This window comes from Calypte anna, chromosome 5A (genome assembly GCF_003957555.1).
Source record: "Calypte anna isolate BGI_N300 chromosome 5A, bCalAnn1_v1.p, whole genome shotgun sequence".
NCBI lineage: Eukaryota > Metazoa > Chordata > Aves > Apodiformes > Trochilidae > Calypte > Calypte anna.
In genome coordinates this window covers 27465330-27481130 of record NC_044251.1, presented here as the reverse complement: position 1 = coordinate 27481130, position 15801 = coordinate 27465330, and the positions used below count along the sequence as shown (strand labels likewise).

Below are 15801 nucleotides of genomic sequence, written 5' to 3'. Positions count from 1 at the left end.
CATTGTAAATGCTGCCCATGGCAATGTGCTGCCTTCCCTCAGGGATGTGCTGAAATGAAAGAGGAAATCTGCTGAAGATGCTACTGCACCTGCAATACCAGCTGAGATGCAGCAAGTTTTTAGCCATGCCCTGCAAAAACATTAATGTGCTACTGATTTCCAGTTTGTGTGCAGAGACCCATTTTGTTTGCAGTCAACTCAGGAAATGGCAGCCTTCACCTTCACTGATCAACACGTTTGTTGTAAGGCAACACCATACAGGCGTAGTGCCTGCATGGCAGTCTTTTTATTTTGGAATCATAATGGAACTTGATGAAACCATCATTTTAGGATTATGCAAGGTCATCAGTCTTACCCAAAGAATCTCGTGGTGGATTGGGCATGGCAGACACTGTCACTTCCTGCAGGCATATAGTAGTTGTTCAAGCTGCCATTCCTAAAATAACTTCTGCAAAATATGGAAAACCATCAGGTTCTTAGGAAATTGTCATCACCAGGCAGAAAAGGGCAAAGGTTAGGCTGTGTCATTTACAAAACCTTTCCTGAGCAGAACAAGTGCTTGTATCTGTAACCCCTGGAAAGAGTGTTACCCCCACTAGCCAGCTCTTCTGTACTGCCCCTCATTCTTGCTAGGACCGTCATTCAGGTCCCTGTGCCCAATCTGCTGTATGCTTCTACCCAACACAGCAGTTCACTCCCTTTCCTTTGAGAGGACCTGGAGGGCAGGGGGCATGATCAGCCTCCATAATACATTGTGTGCTGACTGTTTCTATACAGTGGAGATTTACATGGATGCTGCTTTCTACAGAGCACCCTGAACAAACTGCCCTCCTCTACTAGGGGTAAAGCAGGAGGCAGTTCACCTGGAACTAGAAATAATGCACACTTCTAGAAATTCCAAGTTGTAGCTTTTCTCACCAGGATGGTTTAAGGTAAGATGAGCATGGCTGCTCATCTCAGGGCAGGAGGCTGAAGGCTTCTACTGTGCTCAACCTCTGCTCTGTGAGAACAGGCATGGAGGAGCAGCAAAGGAAAGGTTAAGGTAAAGTCCTAACTAAAGCAGCATTTTGTGCTGAGAGCTCAGGCTATTCTGAGTCTGAAGCTGCTTCCTTCGTAGGGACACAATACCCTAAGAGAGGCAGAAGACAACAAAAATATTCTGTTTGAAATCCCATGCACCATGGACAAAGCCAGAGCTGCAGCAGCAACACCAACCAAGGAGGGACTGATGTGACAGGCAGGGTCTTCACACCAGCTGGATCAGAGGAAGCTATTTTTCCCAGTGCAAGTGAAATATTGGACCAGGGCCCCAGTGGGGCTTTGTAATCTTCAGTCCCAGAGACTTGCAACACTGAAAGGCTTAAGCCATGAGCAGGTTTGGGAGGCAGCCCCACTTGAGTAGGGCTTGGACTGTGACCTCCATGGGGCCCTGCCACCCAGAATCACTCCACAAGCCTGTTGAAAAAAGCCAGTCCTGTCCTAGGTCTTGAAGTACAGTTGTTGACTGATTCATGATGAGGCACAAAAGCTCCTGGATTCAATGGGACAAACTCTTCAATTTCAATTGCTTTTGCTTTAGCTTACATGGGACTTGCTAGTGTAAGTATTTTGGTGAATTATTGACAGGGTGCAAAGCAGTGTTAAACCAGCTCTGTTCACAAGTGTCCACTTGGGCTTTTTGTTTTTATTTTGCAGAAGTTGCCAGGTACAGCAGGTCTTTCTCTCACGCACACTGGGATCCTCTCCTTGTGAGTAAAGGAATGATCATTGCATAATGTTTCTCTGCAAATGAGTGTTTGAGAAGGCCTTGGTTAGCTTACAGAACCCTACTTGGTTCAAGTCTCCTGGTGGTGGCTCATGTGAGGGACAGAATGTGAGTCACGGTGTGACCACCTTGACTAAGGGAGGCCACAGATCAGCAGACTGGATTGCTTTGGTGTCGCCTGGGTTGCAGCATGAGGAAACCCCGTGGCAAAGCAAATGCATAAAATCCCATGGAACAGTTAAAAATTCCCATTTCATTCCCACATTAGACTTTTTTTTTCTTACCACACAATTTCAGACACCAGCCTAAAGCAGTGCAGGACCCTGGCACCAGGCTCCAGCCAAAGGGACATACTGAACCCCTCCAGCAGCCTCCATGCTGGGGACTCAGAACTTTGCCAAGGTCACCAGAACAACAGTATTTTTGTCCCAGACAGGCTGTTTGTGCATGACTCTGGTACAGGCTGACCTGAGTCCTGCTACAGAGCTCTCAGTCTTGAAAGGCAGCAGCCGTTTCTTCCTGAGTACTCCAGGGTCCGGTGATTTGCGTTATCTCCCAGTTTGCATTCCCTGACAGGGGACAGCTGTGGTCAGGCCCTGGAGGACCCGGGTCACCCCTGTATACCACAGACGTATGGTTAGCAAAGTTGTTTCTGGTAATGTTACCTAATGTGCCCAAAGAGGCCAGGTGCCCCACAGCCTCTGAGTGAGCCTGACTCTGCACTGAGCCCTGCACAGGTATTTCCTTCCAGGGAGGTTGCAGCCAGGCACAGTAATTCACATTACTGTGAATACTCTCTCTGAATTTGGGAGAGCCATGGAAATGTTTGCAGATCAAATCAGAGCTTTGCAATTGTTACATCAGAGGAAAAGGTTGAATGTGCGATTTGAGTGCCTTTGTAAAAGCTGACAGAAATTCATCTGGCACTCAGCATTTTGTAAACAGTGCTCAGCAGCTCTGGTTTGGGGAATAGGTTTTGGTAAGTCTGAGCCTTTCTGGACTGCAATGATTTAACACTGTCTTGGTTTCCATGGTCACTGCTGACCAGCTGTATTATCTGCAGTTCCTCTTAGCCCCGAGGTCCAGCTGCTGACTCAGATGTCCCAGGACACTCTCTTCACAAGTTTGTTGCTCGACCCTGGCCACCGCAAAATCCAGTTTCTTTCCAGAAATACCCAGTGGAAGATCAGTCCTCCTTTCCTTCCATGTTTCTGCTTAAGCCACATCCCCACCAGATTACTTTATGTTCATATATAGCAGATATCTTTGCCCCTGGGGTCTAAAATAATTTGCAGCAGCCGTGGCAGAACTAAACTGCTGGTCAGACTCCCCACACCTCTGGGTCTGGTGCTGGGGATCCCCAGCACTGCTGTACATGGACCCAATGCTGTGTTGTAGCTGTACATGGTGGTGAGAGGTGAGGTGGGTGCATGGTTTGGAGTTCTACCAAAGGGTATGACAAAGCCAGTGGGAGTTGGGACAGAGAGCTAGTGTGGGCCCTGGTTTGATGGAAAAGGGAGGTGAGAGGTGGGGGAGAACACATGTGTGAGGGTCCATCCATATGTGCAAAATGAAGGATTTGAATAGTGTGCTTGGGCAGGTTTGAGGAAAAAGGAACGTTTTTAAGTGCTGATGACCAGAGGTCAGACCCTTCCACTGCCACAGCCCCAGGAAGGACAGTTCATTCTCATGAGATGATTCTCAGTATGTCCAACTTGTAGCTGGTCATCCCCGAGGGTGAAGGGACATCAGTGGTGATGGTGGAAAAAGGACAAGCAGCCTGTGTGTGCTGTCAGTGTTGCCACCTGAGGGGGGTGGCAGTGGGCCAAGGAGGCAGGATGAGGACATGCTGCCTCACAGCTGGAGGGCTCAGGGGCCCTGTACCCAGACCTCCGGCGAGAACCTGTCACTGAGCCATTGGCCAGTGACACCTGGGCCAGCACTGCTGGGCTGAGAGCTGAGGTACTTGCTGCAGCCTGCAGGATGGGCTTGGGGAAGCTGCTGTTGGGCCAGCAAGGCCAGCAGCTCCCAGGGCCATGGGGGCTCCCTGGGGACCTGTCCCACTGCTATAGCCAGGAGTGGGACAGCTCGGAGGCACCAGAAGCAGCCCCAGTCCTGGGCATTGGGAATTTCCCTGGGGATGGGGACAGGCTGAGCTGGGCTGGGGAGCTGGAGATCAGCCCTGATGCAGCATCACTGGCTCAGGGACTCACAGTCCTGGGAGACTGAAATGGTCCTGGGCTGTGGGCTGAGCGAGGTAGTCCTGGAGGCAGCATGGCTTGTGTCTTCAGAGACATTGGAGCAGCATCTCCTCAGGCAGATTACAGTCAGACTGGAAACTTGTGTCTCAGGCTTGGCCACAGAATCCCAGTTACCACCCTGAGACCCTGAGAGCTGTCTGGGCTCCCAGCAGCAGCACACAGCCCTGCCAAAGGTGAATGGCAGCATGAGGGCTCAGCTGCCCAGAGGCACAGCAGAGGTGCTGACAGCTGCACATGAGCAGAAATAATCATGAATTTGGAAGTAACTCAGTGCCAGGGTCACATCCTGCAAGCTCTATGTCCTCAAAACCAAGATTGCTGTTAATCACTGTTCCTTATTCTTGGTGACTGTCCCTTCCTGACAGGCTGTGAATGCAGCCCAAGCTGGTAGAGGCACAGCACTGGTTTGCTCTCTGCATGCAGATTTGGTCAGTGCTTGCTCCAGCTGGGGCACACAGACACAAACATTTTAAGCTCCAGAGACTTCGGGACTGTTGAGCTCCACGTGATACCACACGACTCTGGAGATTCAGGAGTAAGGCAGGGACTTTGGGCAACCTAGCCCAACGTGTCCTGATTCTTTTCTGCATGTTAATAGCAGTAAGCAATAGCAGCTTTGAAGAAAACCCACAGTAAAACACCCTTTCTTTGTAACCAGAGCTTTGTTAGGCCTGATCCCAAGTTTGCATCACTGCAGTGGAGGCTGCTTGCCTCCTACAGGCAGACAATCCAGGCTCTGGTGTTCGTAGTGGTAATCTTGCCTGAATGAAGGCACTTGGGACACATAGACCTGTCAAGCAAGTAAGGCTTCTACTTCCATTATACAGTCCTGGAAAATGGTTTTCAAATGTAATGAAATGCATTTTTGCCTTGGTTCAATTAATTCTGTGGGAATTTAGGTTTGCAGGGGAATGGAAGTCTACATTGATTGAATGACTGAAAGCTCAGATAGAGAAGAGAATTAGCAAGTTCCATCTGCAACAGTCTGAATTTTTTAAAGTAATAACCAGGCAAACACTAGTGAAGATGACATCCAGGTAAAAAGGCATAGGTATTTAATTCTAGCTCTTTCTTGATTTTTGAATTTAATCTCGTTTGTTGCCCTGGGCAAATTATTAAGTTATTTACAAATGCTTATTTTAAAATAATTGCACCATATTACACATGGAAATAAATACACAATTAATCAGACAGTATCATACAACCAATGTGATTAAAACTGCTGTACATGTAAAACTGATAATGAAGACTTTCAGTCTTTAAGGGAAATACATTGATGAAAATGTCTATGCTACCTGATTTCAATGACAGATGGCAGAAAAGGTATTCTTGGTAAATGTACACACCATCTTGCATGGTCTGTAATTATGTAGATTTCAAAGACAACCACATGTTGTAGATAGCTAGACAGAGATGGAGGTCTGCTACAGGTGGCTACTCTGTTCCACAGAATACATCAGGCAAGACTCAAGTTTATTCAAACTGGATGGACAGATACTATAAGGCATAATCTTATCTCCAACCAGATAGAGGTGTGTAAAGACCTCTCACAGGCTTTGTGCACAGAGGTGATTCACACCTGACATAATTTATTATGGAGTAAATGTCCATTTTTCTGCAAGATCTCTGAATTTCTCCACTGTCCATTTACATTCTGCAACATAAACTGGTTGCCAGCAGGAGGTTCTGAGGTTTGATACTTCAAGTTTTCCAAAGTATGAATGGTCTCTTTATTGCTCCTTTTTATTTCTGCAAATGAACTCTGCTGGAAATGCCATGTATTCAGACAGCATCTACAATTAGCACATCTACTCTCTGTTGAAGGCCACATTCCAGAGACCTTCTCAGGTCTGCAGGTACCAGAGAGTCTCACGAGAAACTTTCCAGCCCACCCAGGATGACAACAAACACAACAAAAGAGCAGCATAGCCCTTAGTGAAAGTCTGACTCTTTGACAATTGGAACTGGTGGGCTTTTATGGTTTATTGGTTTATAAATAAAATGGAAATCTTTCTTGGTTTCACTCTTCAGCAGGGAGGCTTTGATATGGTGAGGAAGAGCATCTTTGTTCAGCTGCAGCCAATGATCCTCAACATAAACAAAGAGATGATAGTCCTTGGGATGGGAGACTTCGAACTTTTCAGCACATTGCTGGCTCAGCTGCTCAGCTGTGGTGTCCTTCCTGGAAGCAAGAGTCCTTGACTGCCCACCGATTTCCATAAAGGAGATAGAGATGAAATCCTGAGGAGAAACATGAGGATAGATCTTGCAGTTAACCCAGTGATTTGGGACCAAAGGAAATAGAATTCAGCCCCAAAGCTCTAGCTGCCTAGAGCTTCTAAATGCTCCTAATGCCCTAGTAATTCTCTCCTTTCTCCCCTTTGACAAAAAAGCTCTGAATCAGAAAATAGTTAAATTAACAAATACTTAACACAATAATTAGCCCCATAATGACACATAAGTGAAAGCTTTCTTCTGGTTTTGGTGAATAACCTTAGTGAGAAACAGCCTGCAACAGTTAATTCTCCCACCTTTCTACAGCTCCTGAAGAATAGAATGTAAAATACCAGATCAGAATTACAAACCAAAAAACTCAGAGATGTGGCCTGAAAACCCTGTGTCTCACAGAAACAGGAAAGGGCTGGTAGTTCAGTGACCCTTGGAACTCCAGTGTCACCCAAACAGTACCCTGAGAGCATGATCTCCAAACTTCCTTCCACCAGTAAGGAAGCAACAGCAAAAATTATGCTGAGAAGGCTGATTTACTTATATCCTGTTTCAGGAAGGAACAACTGTTGGGATGACTTTTCCCTGGCCAAACTCACGAGGAACAGAATTTAGAGAACCTTTGGCCATAGCGGTTTAATTTATAAACTGTGTGTTTAATTAGTATCTATGAAGTTAAAAAAAATCCAGCCTTTTTGTTGAGAAAATACTAAGGCTCCCCAGCAGAAGTGAGATTTGCCAAATATTTGGATTATAAATTTCCAAACTGCACTTGTGGAGTATCACTGCAGATGAGTAAAGCAGACAGAGGGGTGCGCAGGGGCACGCTGAATGCTTCAACAAGCCATTTACCTCCGTGAGGACGGGCTCATGCCTCTGATATTACCCCTCAAGGGAAATGGCCCGTGTGCTGCCCCTCGGCTTTCACAGGGCTGTACGGCCTGCATCTACCCCTCAGGAGACTTCCCCCTGGCTCTCCCCTCAGCAGTCACGATTTTCAGTTTTGTAATGTGAAGGCTTCAAAGAACCTGAGTCGTGGCCTTTGCTGCCCCCCTGTGGGTGACAGTTTGATTACAGGACATGGGACTAGCAGAGCACCCCTTACTGCCGGTCCTGCACCCAGCCTCACCATGGCTGGCAGCACAAAGCACCCATCCATTCAGGCACCTCTCCCACTGGTGCCTGGGGAGGTCTTCACCAGGCCGTATATAGCCCAGGCTTCAAATCAAGTCAGCTGTTGTTGAGTTTGCCGGGCTGCTGGACAGGAGAGGTCAGGCTCTGGAAGATGCGTCTATGACCAGTCCTTGGGATGTCTCAGGTCCTCCTACAGCTTTATGCAACCTAGGAACTGCCCCTGCCTACTCGCATCTTGCCAGGACTTCATCAGACCCTAAGGTCATGGAGCAGAGGAGCTCCCTGCTTCCCTACTGTACCTCTTCACATGTGAAGGCTCCTAGCACACCTCCTTCCTGAATGAACAAAATGTCCTGGTTTGGGCCAGGATAAAGGTGATTTTCTGTCATGTACTTTTGCTTTTAGCTAAGTCTCTTTTAAGTACTTGCACTTGCTGAAATTAACAGCAAGTTTCTCAGACAGTGTGTGCTTCTAGGATTGATAACACTTGATGTTTATAGTTACTGCTAGAGACTGGTATGCAGAGCCAAGGACACTGCTCAGCTCTGAGGAAAACATTTTACTGTCCAGGAGGATAAAGAGGTCCCACCTGAACCCTCCTTTGGGGAGGAACAGACAAGATAGATGCCAGAATTGACCAAACAGAGTATTCTATCCCATATACGTCATACTCAGTGTAAATTTGAGGCATCACGATGGCCAAGCATTGCTTCCAGCTTCCGGCTGCCTGCCCTTCCTGCCTTTCCTGCTTCCCTTCCTTCACCCGGTATCCTGGAAGGATCCTGTCCGTTCGTCTGCCTGTGGTCCTGATCCGTGCCAGCCCATATCTGTGTGTTCCTGCCTCTGGTTCCCGACTGCTGCCGACTCCAGGAGTCCAGCCTGGACTTTCCCAGGGCTGCCCTGCCGCCTTGGTGGTGACGTGAGAGTTATTGGGGGAAAGGAGGGAGGAATGTGGTTTCCATTTTCCTGTATATTTGTATATATTTAGTAATTTTTCCTATTTATCATTACTGTTCATTAAAGTTGTGTAGTTTAGTTTCCAACCCATAAGTCTCTCTCCCTTATTCTCTCTCCTTTCTTTATCAAGGAGGAGAGAGAGATTAATAGAGAGCGTCTGTTATTCGGTTTAATTGCCGGGCCAGTGTTAAACCGTGACACAAAAGCACTCTCCCATCATATTTAAAATTATATGAGGACATTTCAAGACTTCAAAATGGATTTTTAAAGTAGTAAGTATTTCAAATTGGGGTTTTTTTTTAGAATTTGGAAATCTCTCGCCGTATGTACTCTCTATTTTTAATAATTAGAGATTTGGGTTAATTTTGGTTTTAAACAGTTATCATATTAAAATTTAATAAGTAGGCATGAGAGCATGTTCATCTGCCAGGCTTTTTTTCCTAGAAAGTATTGTCAGCAACCTGCACTGATGAACGGGATGCCCGGGCCTTGTTCAGCGTCCTCCGTCGCTCCCAGCGGTGAATGGAGTCCTGCACTTCCACGCTCAGCTGCCGCGTGACAGTGATTTTGTCATAGTTCTTGATGTGTTCCAGGGCCCCATAGGTGGTAGTTAAATAATAAGAGCCTGCAAAAGTAGAAGGTCTTGTATGAACATAACACCTGCATAGGGCATGCATTTGCACTTCCCTCATGCCTTGCAGAGGTGGCTGTCTGACTCTTGCACTCTCTGAGTCTCGCTGCAGGGAGTGCAGGGCCATCTGATGTTGACCCCAGAGAAATGAGACCTAATAACCACAGTGTCCTTCACCTTTTTTGTTCTTCACAGCATTGTCACTGCCCAGACTGCTGAGGTTGTAGATGCCCTAGGAGTTAACACAGACTGAAGGCAAATTACTACAAAAATTACTCTTACAAACAAATCCAAACAAGTCTAAACATAACCTCTTTCAGCCTAAAACTGTTGTCCCTTGTCCTGTCACTACAAGTCTTGATAAAAAGCCTTTCTCTCTCTTTATATAATGAAAGTCTGCAAAAAGGTCTCCCTGGAGCCTTCTCTTCTCCAGGCTGAACAACCCCACTCCCTCATCTTTTCTTCCCTGAAGAGGTACTCCAGCCCTCTGATCATTTCAGTGGCCCTCCTCTGGACCTGCTCCAGCAACTCCACGTTCTTCTGGTGCTGGAGGCTCCAGAACTGAACACAGTACTCCAGGTGAGGTCTCACCAGAGCAGAGAGAGAGAATCACCTCCTTTGACCCGTCGGCCACGCTGCTTTTGATGCAGCCCAGGACAGGACTGACAGTATTTATTTACCATCGGGTGCCCTGTGGACTGCCCGGGTGCACTGCTGAAGCTGTTTCAGACCTGCAAGGACAAATCACCTTTTCCATCTCTATCAACTAGACAGGGAACGCAGGTGTTCAGATGAGAGTAATTCCTGTACTGTTTAGAGTTGTGGGATAAATATTTGTAAAGCAGAGAAACAGGATAAAGCAGTAAAACCTGAATCCAGTCTTTTGCCCTCAGAAGCTCCCTGACTGCAGCAGACATTAAGTAACCAAGTGCACAGCCAGGGAAGCAGCTGAACCACGATAAGCACAGTCTTCATCAACAGCGATGAAGATAATCCCTGATAAGAGGACAGAGTGGTATATGAGGTAGCTGCTGCTTGGGTTGCAGGGTTGCTCCGTGTCGGGGCACGGGCTCAGCTCCGGGTGACGAACGCGTCCCCGGGCCCCCAGGAGAGGGCGGGCCCGGGCCGGAGGGGTGAGAGCCCGGCGAGGAGAGGCCGATTCATCCAAAAGCACCCACCCTGGGTCAGGTCCACCGCCCGCCCCGGCCCCGGCACTATCCCCGCAGGGAAACAGCATCTTGCTCCCTTCTCCCCGGGTGCCAGGAAAACGGAGAGAAATAAAAATTGCCCGTCATGTGGGCGGAGCTGCCGGGTGTTCATAGCTTTCACAGCCATGGCAGTTGCCTCTAGATGGCAGTTCCACATCACCCAAATCTCCCACAGCCCAGCCGGGGGTTCCTCGGGCTCCGCGGGCACTGCGGTGGTCGAGCCGGCGGGGGCTGAGATGGCGATTTATTTAAGAGCAGTAATTTTAGAGCACCATTAAAGTTTGGTGTAGCAGGGGAGAGACTCAGACATTGCCATCTGACCTATATTCAGGTGGATCCAATACGGAGTATCCCGTAGCTACACAGGTCTGCTTACACCGGAACCACTCTCTTTATTTTACTGCCTCCCACAAAGTGCTGCTTACAACCTGCAAGTGCTACTTTGCCCCTCTTAAATATCGTCACGACCCTCCCTTGTCTGCCACTCAGTATTTCTCCTGCTCTGGCAGAGTAAGGAGTACCTGTGGTTGGAGCTGTGACCTGGTGTATGCCTTCCCCCAGTGGCTAGGGAGGAAGGGTCTCCCAGTCGCCCACATCACTGAGCTGTCTTCATCGAGTGGTTTTTCCATTCCCTGTATCTGCTGTTAGTCCCAGCACTCCTGTGGTTATTTGGCCAGTTAAATCTGGAACTCCCTCACAAAATTTTCCCCCCTATGACTGGAGAATGTATTTCACACGGTCTTTTCATCTTTGACTCTAGAGAATTTCAGCCAATTTTGCCTTTGATAGCCCTGAGATCTCCAATCCAGCTGCCTTCAGTAACCAACCTGGTAGTCTGGCCTTCTAAAATGAAGAACCTGTGGACAGCATAGTCACCAAAACCAGCTTAGTTATGTCAGCAAAATGCTGTCCTTAGGCTGATACTTTTTTTATGCCAGCAACGCTTTAGCTGGAAAATTAGCCTGTGCAGAACCCCCTCACTGATATGACTGTGCTCCTACTGCTCATTTTGTTAGTACTTAGCACTTAGAAGTGCTGGGACGACATGCTCTTAGTTACAGACTTACACCCCCATTTTTTATAATTAGAATTAGTCTGCTGTTGTTCATCAAGAACTCTTTCCTAGAACATCAGTACTTAACAGAAAAAAGTCTAAAATAAACTCCATTTTACTGGTTTAGTGACTTCTTAGTGGAAAATTATATGTCTGCCTAATTTGGAATGTGTAACCCTGTCACTGTAAGTAGCATTTGCTTCCCAAGCTATATTTAAGAAACTGAAGGCCCACAGCTCCCTGGGGTGTTCATCCCTCTAATGGCAGAGGGATCCAAAACCAATATTCCTCTCTAGTCCAACTTTCCTTTCTTTGCCTCACTATGATACTCAGCCAGAGTATATAGTCCAAGGGGTCACTCAAATTTAAGAGTAGAGTGACCATGAGAATGCTGTAGAGCCACAGGTACACAATGCAGTTTAAGAAATGTGCTCTTTTCTCACTGGGATAAGTTAAAGTGTCCACACAATGGACTGCAGCAGCAGGATAATTTTAGTCAAAGACCTTTTAATTTTTCAGCCTTTGAGCCAAGGAACACTAGATGTCTCTAGATGACTCATCCATCAGCTCAGTTCTCATTTTTCCAGGGTCCCATCCTTTCTAGCTGGAGTCTACGGGCACTGCATTGCTAAAGTGTTTGACAAGTGTTAAAGTGTCTGACAATAACTTTAGAGCCTCAGATTTGCAGAGTTTGGCTGAAGCTTATCCACATAGCCCACCCCAGATCCTTCCTGCCCCACAAACACTAAAGCAAGGCAAACAGTGATTTTCAAAGTGAATATCCCAGGAGCAAACACTGTATACTGTACCTTCCCCAAGCTGCAGAGCAGGGTCCATGAGCTCCATCACATACTCCACATTCAGGAGGACTTCAGTCAAGTTGCTGCGGGCCAGCACATACATGAGTACAGGGAGGAAATCATCTGCACCATATGGTTTTCCTGAGCAAAGAGAAACACAAGAGTGGCCCCCATAAATTAATCACAAAGACACATTCCCAGACAACAGTGACAGCTTCCCATTCAGCATGTCCTTGCAGACTTCAGGTTACATTACATAAAGAACTAAAACTTGAAAGCACCAGCAAACAAAAAAATACTGAAAAAGTAAAAGTTAATTTACCTAAAAAGTAAGTAAACTTGCTTCAAGCCCAAAATATGAGCTTGAAATTTTTTAGTGAGCTCGATTTCTGCCATCCTTTGTTAACTGGAAAAAAATGCACAGGAGACAATACATGAAGGGACAATACATGAAGAGTGAGAGGCTGCCAGCTCTGATTTAACACTGCCATCAAGACTGCAATTAATGTTTTTGGTAGTAAAGTTGTCTGCATGCATTATGGGAATTTACTCTTTTAGGTTTGCTCTATATTTGGGACCAAAGAGCAGAAATGGAATTTGAGACAGTGATTTTCAGGACAGAGGGCTTCCATGTTTATATTCTTTCACAGGGCAATTAGGATCTAGGAGGAAGCACGTTTCCATCCATGATATCTAGCTAAGAAAATAAAAAGCCTTTCACTTTGGACTTAGATTAGGTTTTGGATTTGGTGTGCAGCAGGTGCTAAAGGAACAGATCCTCCTGGGCTCAAGATCTCCTGTGCTTAAAATGTTCATATCCACAAAGTCATCAAGGTGATCTTATATGCAGTCTGTAAAAGCTCTTTGGGATCCCTGAGAGCACAAATTCACACCTGTCAACAGCCATCATTGTAAATAATTACTACTTAAAGTAGAATCCAAACCAAAATTTCACTACATAAACGGCAAGGAGCACAAGGATAACTTCTTATTTGAAAGATGCTTTCAGCATGGACAACCCAAAATAACAAGCTGCTTAACAGGCCTATCTTCTCAACATCCAGGGCTGACCATTCGTCTTAACCAAAGCCCAGTCTGCTTTCATTCTGAATGTCTTCCCTCAGACAGCAGGCAGTTTTCTTCACTTGAGCACTTTGATGTGTTGGTTTCCTGTGGCCGTGTGGCTCTCACTTGACAACCATTTGCCTCGACTCAAAGAGTCAAAGCAATCCTTGGTACACTTTGGTGAAATAATGCCTTAACCATTTTTGGCCCACGGTCTGCATGCCCTTCCATGCTAGGGCATAAATTCCTATTTCTCAAATGTTCCCACTGACTTATTTAAAATCTGCCATGAGTCAGCTTTCTTTTTTTGTCACTCATAGCTGATGCAGATTCCCCACTGGCAAAGAAAAATAGTCTTCTGAAGACTCAAATAAACATGAGCTTACCACTGATTAAATAAAAAAATAAAAAAAGTATGGCTTTAAAATAAACCCAGTAATGTATCTAGTGAACAGAGGGCTGATCCAGTTAAAACAAAGTGTTGGAGGATTAGAGATTGCCAGGGCAGAATCCACACATGCCACAACATAGTCAATTTATTTAATGAAAGTTGTATTAAGGCTTGCAGTTCTGTTTGCTTTATTATGGCTGCCTTTAATTAAATGACACAGCCTTAGGTCTTCAACAAAACTATAAAAGGACTCTATTGTTTCATTAACATCTGGATGGACATTTTGTTTATCTGCTGTTGCCTTGGTTTATGTCTCTGTGAAAGATTCAGCTCTGTGAAGGGTTCAGTGCATCACTGTCATATATATATATTAACTTAACACAAGCAGCCTAGTATTACAGCTATTTAACATTTTCTAGCAAAAAAAAGATGACACAACTGAGACATGAAAATGTACTACAAAAGCTGCACAGAGAAAAGCCCTATTCTCCTTTTGACCTGAGCAAATCAGATGCCAGTAGAGTTAGTTCTGTATAAAACTTGCATAAAGGAAGATGAAGTGTCAGCTTGCTAGGCTCCATTTTTTCCCTTTAAATATTTTTTCCTTATGATGCAGTAGTTACTGACCAGTGGCATAGATTGGGTACTTCTAATTCCTGAGAGCCAAGGGATTTCCCAAAGCCCAAGCAAGGGATTTCCACCAACATCAATGGCAGAATTTTCTCTTCCCTACCACTTAATTTTCCTGACCAATCCATGTTATGTCTGCCAGGAAATACAAGAAATTATTGTGCTACTTCACAACATGAATGCCTATCCACTGGAAAAAACTGTTTTGTTTTTTTTTTAATGAAATATCACTGAAAGAAATCACCAACCAGTCAGCAGACTGACCAACCAATCCAGAGTGGTAACAGAAACTTAGAACAAAATATCTCCATGTCCCCAGCCACCAACTTCCAGTGTCAGCTGAAATGAAATTTAGAGGACACTTTTCAAGAACTACAGAAACTATTTCTTTTTATGAGAAGTGGTTCTATGTTGCATGTAAGTACAAGCAGGCACTGAGTTATTTTACATTGCTATTGCATTTCTATAGGCTGATTTAGCTGCTCTGCCCACCATTCCTTCTTATAAACCCTTCTCAACTTTAAGATTTCATAGAAATATTATTTGACTTCCAGCTGTTTATATGGCTTATATACAGAAATCTGATACACAGTTTCTTTTTGATTAATTAACTTAGAACAGGGATGCTTGACTGCAACAATGGGAAAAGTACTCATTCTCCATATGCTGTATGCATAAATTACTAGACATCATTTTAATCCACTTCTGGGAATATGAAACCTGATTCTTAAATACTCATGTCTGTAGCTAAAGCTGAAGTCAGCAGGACCTGTAGGTGTCAACAAGGGAAAAGCAAAGCTAAATATCAAGGTTCTAGCTCTGACTCCATGTATTGCCACAAACCTTCTATGTATCCTAGGGCAGGTCAGGCATGGTATATTGTGCCTACCCCTTCTCAGCATCACAATAGCTTCTCTATACTGACTGCACATGGAAGTTTCCTGAGAGGGCAGAACCTCTCCTTGTTCTCCTGGTCTTGGATGTCACAGCAGGCGTGGCAACTAGCTGAGCCATGTACAGCTGTCATACCAAGTAAGGCCCTGAGACGCCCTGTGTCTCAGTCCTTTCATGGTGATATCAGGTGCTGTCAGCACTGCAAGTAGGACCAGAAGGAGGAAGCACAAAAATACAGAAAAAAATGCCTTTGAACCAAGATACCTGAGAGTTGGTGCTGCTCAGCATCCTGTGACTCACATGATCCCTGTGCTATGAAAGGCACCAGGGCACTAACCAGATTCCATCCAGGGGCTACAGCAGGGATGTTCTCTGCTGGTTGCTTGCCTCCTCAGTGCCGCTTTGAATAAGGGCCAGAGCCAAGATACCAGACCTGCATGCCAGGCTCTATCTGTGGTCTCTCACAGAGGGGGTGTATTAGCAGCTGGTAAGAGTTAAATCTAGCTCTGACCCTGTCAGTGGTATCAGTGACACTGGGACTGAGATTGCTTGTTCAAGGTGGCACTGTCCTGCTCCAGATATGGATTGCTTGCTTTATTCCCCCCTCTTCCCTGCAGGATCAGGGAACATTTATTTCATAAATATCTATAAGAAGCTTAAAATAAGCCTTCTCTTCTGCTGCAAACTCATCCTATTATGTTTATAGCAAAGCAAATACAATGTCAGCTCCTGGATGGGATGCAGCACTTGAATGGAATGAGTATTAATTAAAAACACGATTTAAA

The 15801-nt window shown here is 45.6% G+C and overlaps 1 protein-coding gene across 1 annotated transcript in view; it reads right to left on the bottom strand.

Annotated features, from left to right (window-relative positions):
• Window positions 1-5083: 5083 nt before the first annotated feature.
• Window positions 5084-15801, bottom strand: part of LOC103527667 (ras and Rab interactor 3) — a 145757-nt gene continuing 135039 nt past the window's right edge. The window contains exons 25-27 of the mRNA XM_030452492.1: window positions 12046-12177; window positions 8805-8968; window positions 5084-6267 (exon numbers count right to left, since the gene is read on the bottom strand). Of these exons, the coding sequence (XP_030308352.1) occupies window positions 5959-6267; window positions 8805-8968; window positions 12046-12177 (605 nt within the window). The 3' untranslated portion in view covers window positions 5084-5958. The remainder of the gene's footprint in view (window positions 6268-8804; window positions 8969-12045; window positions 12178-15801) is intronic.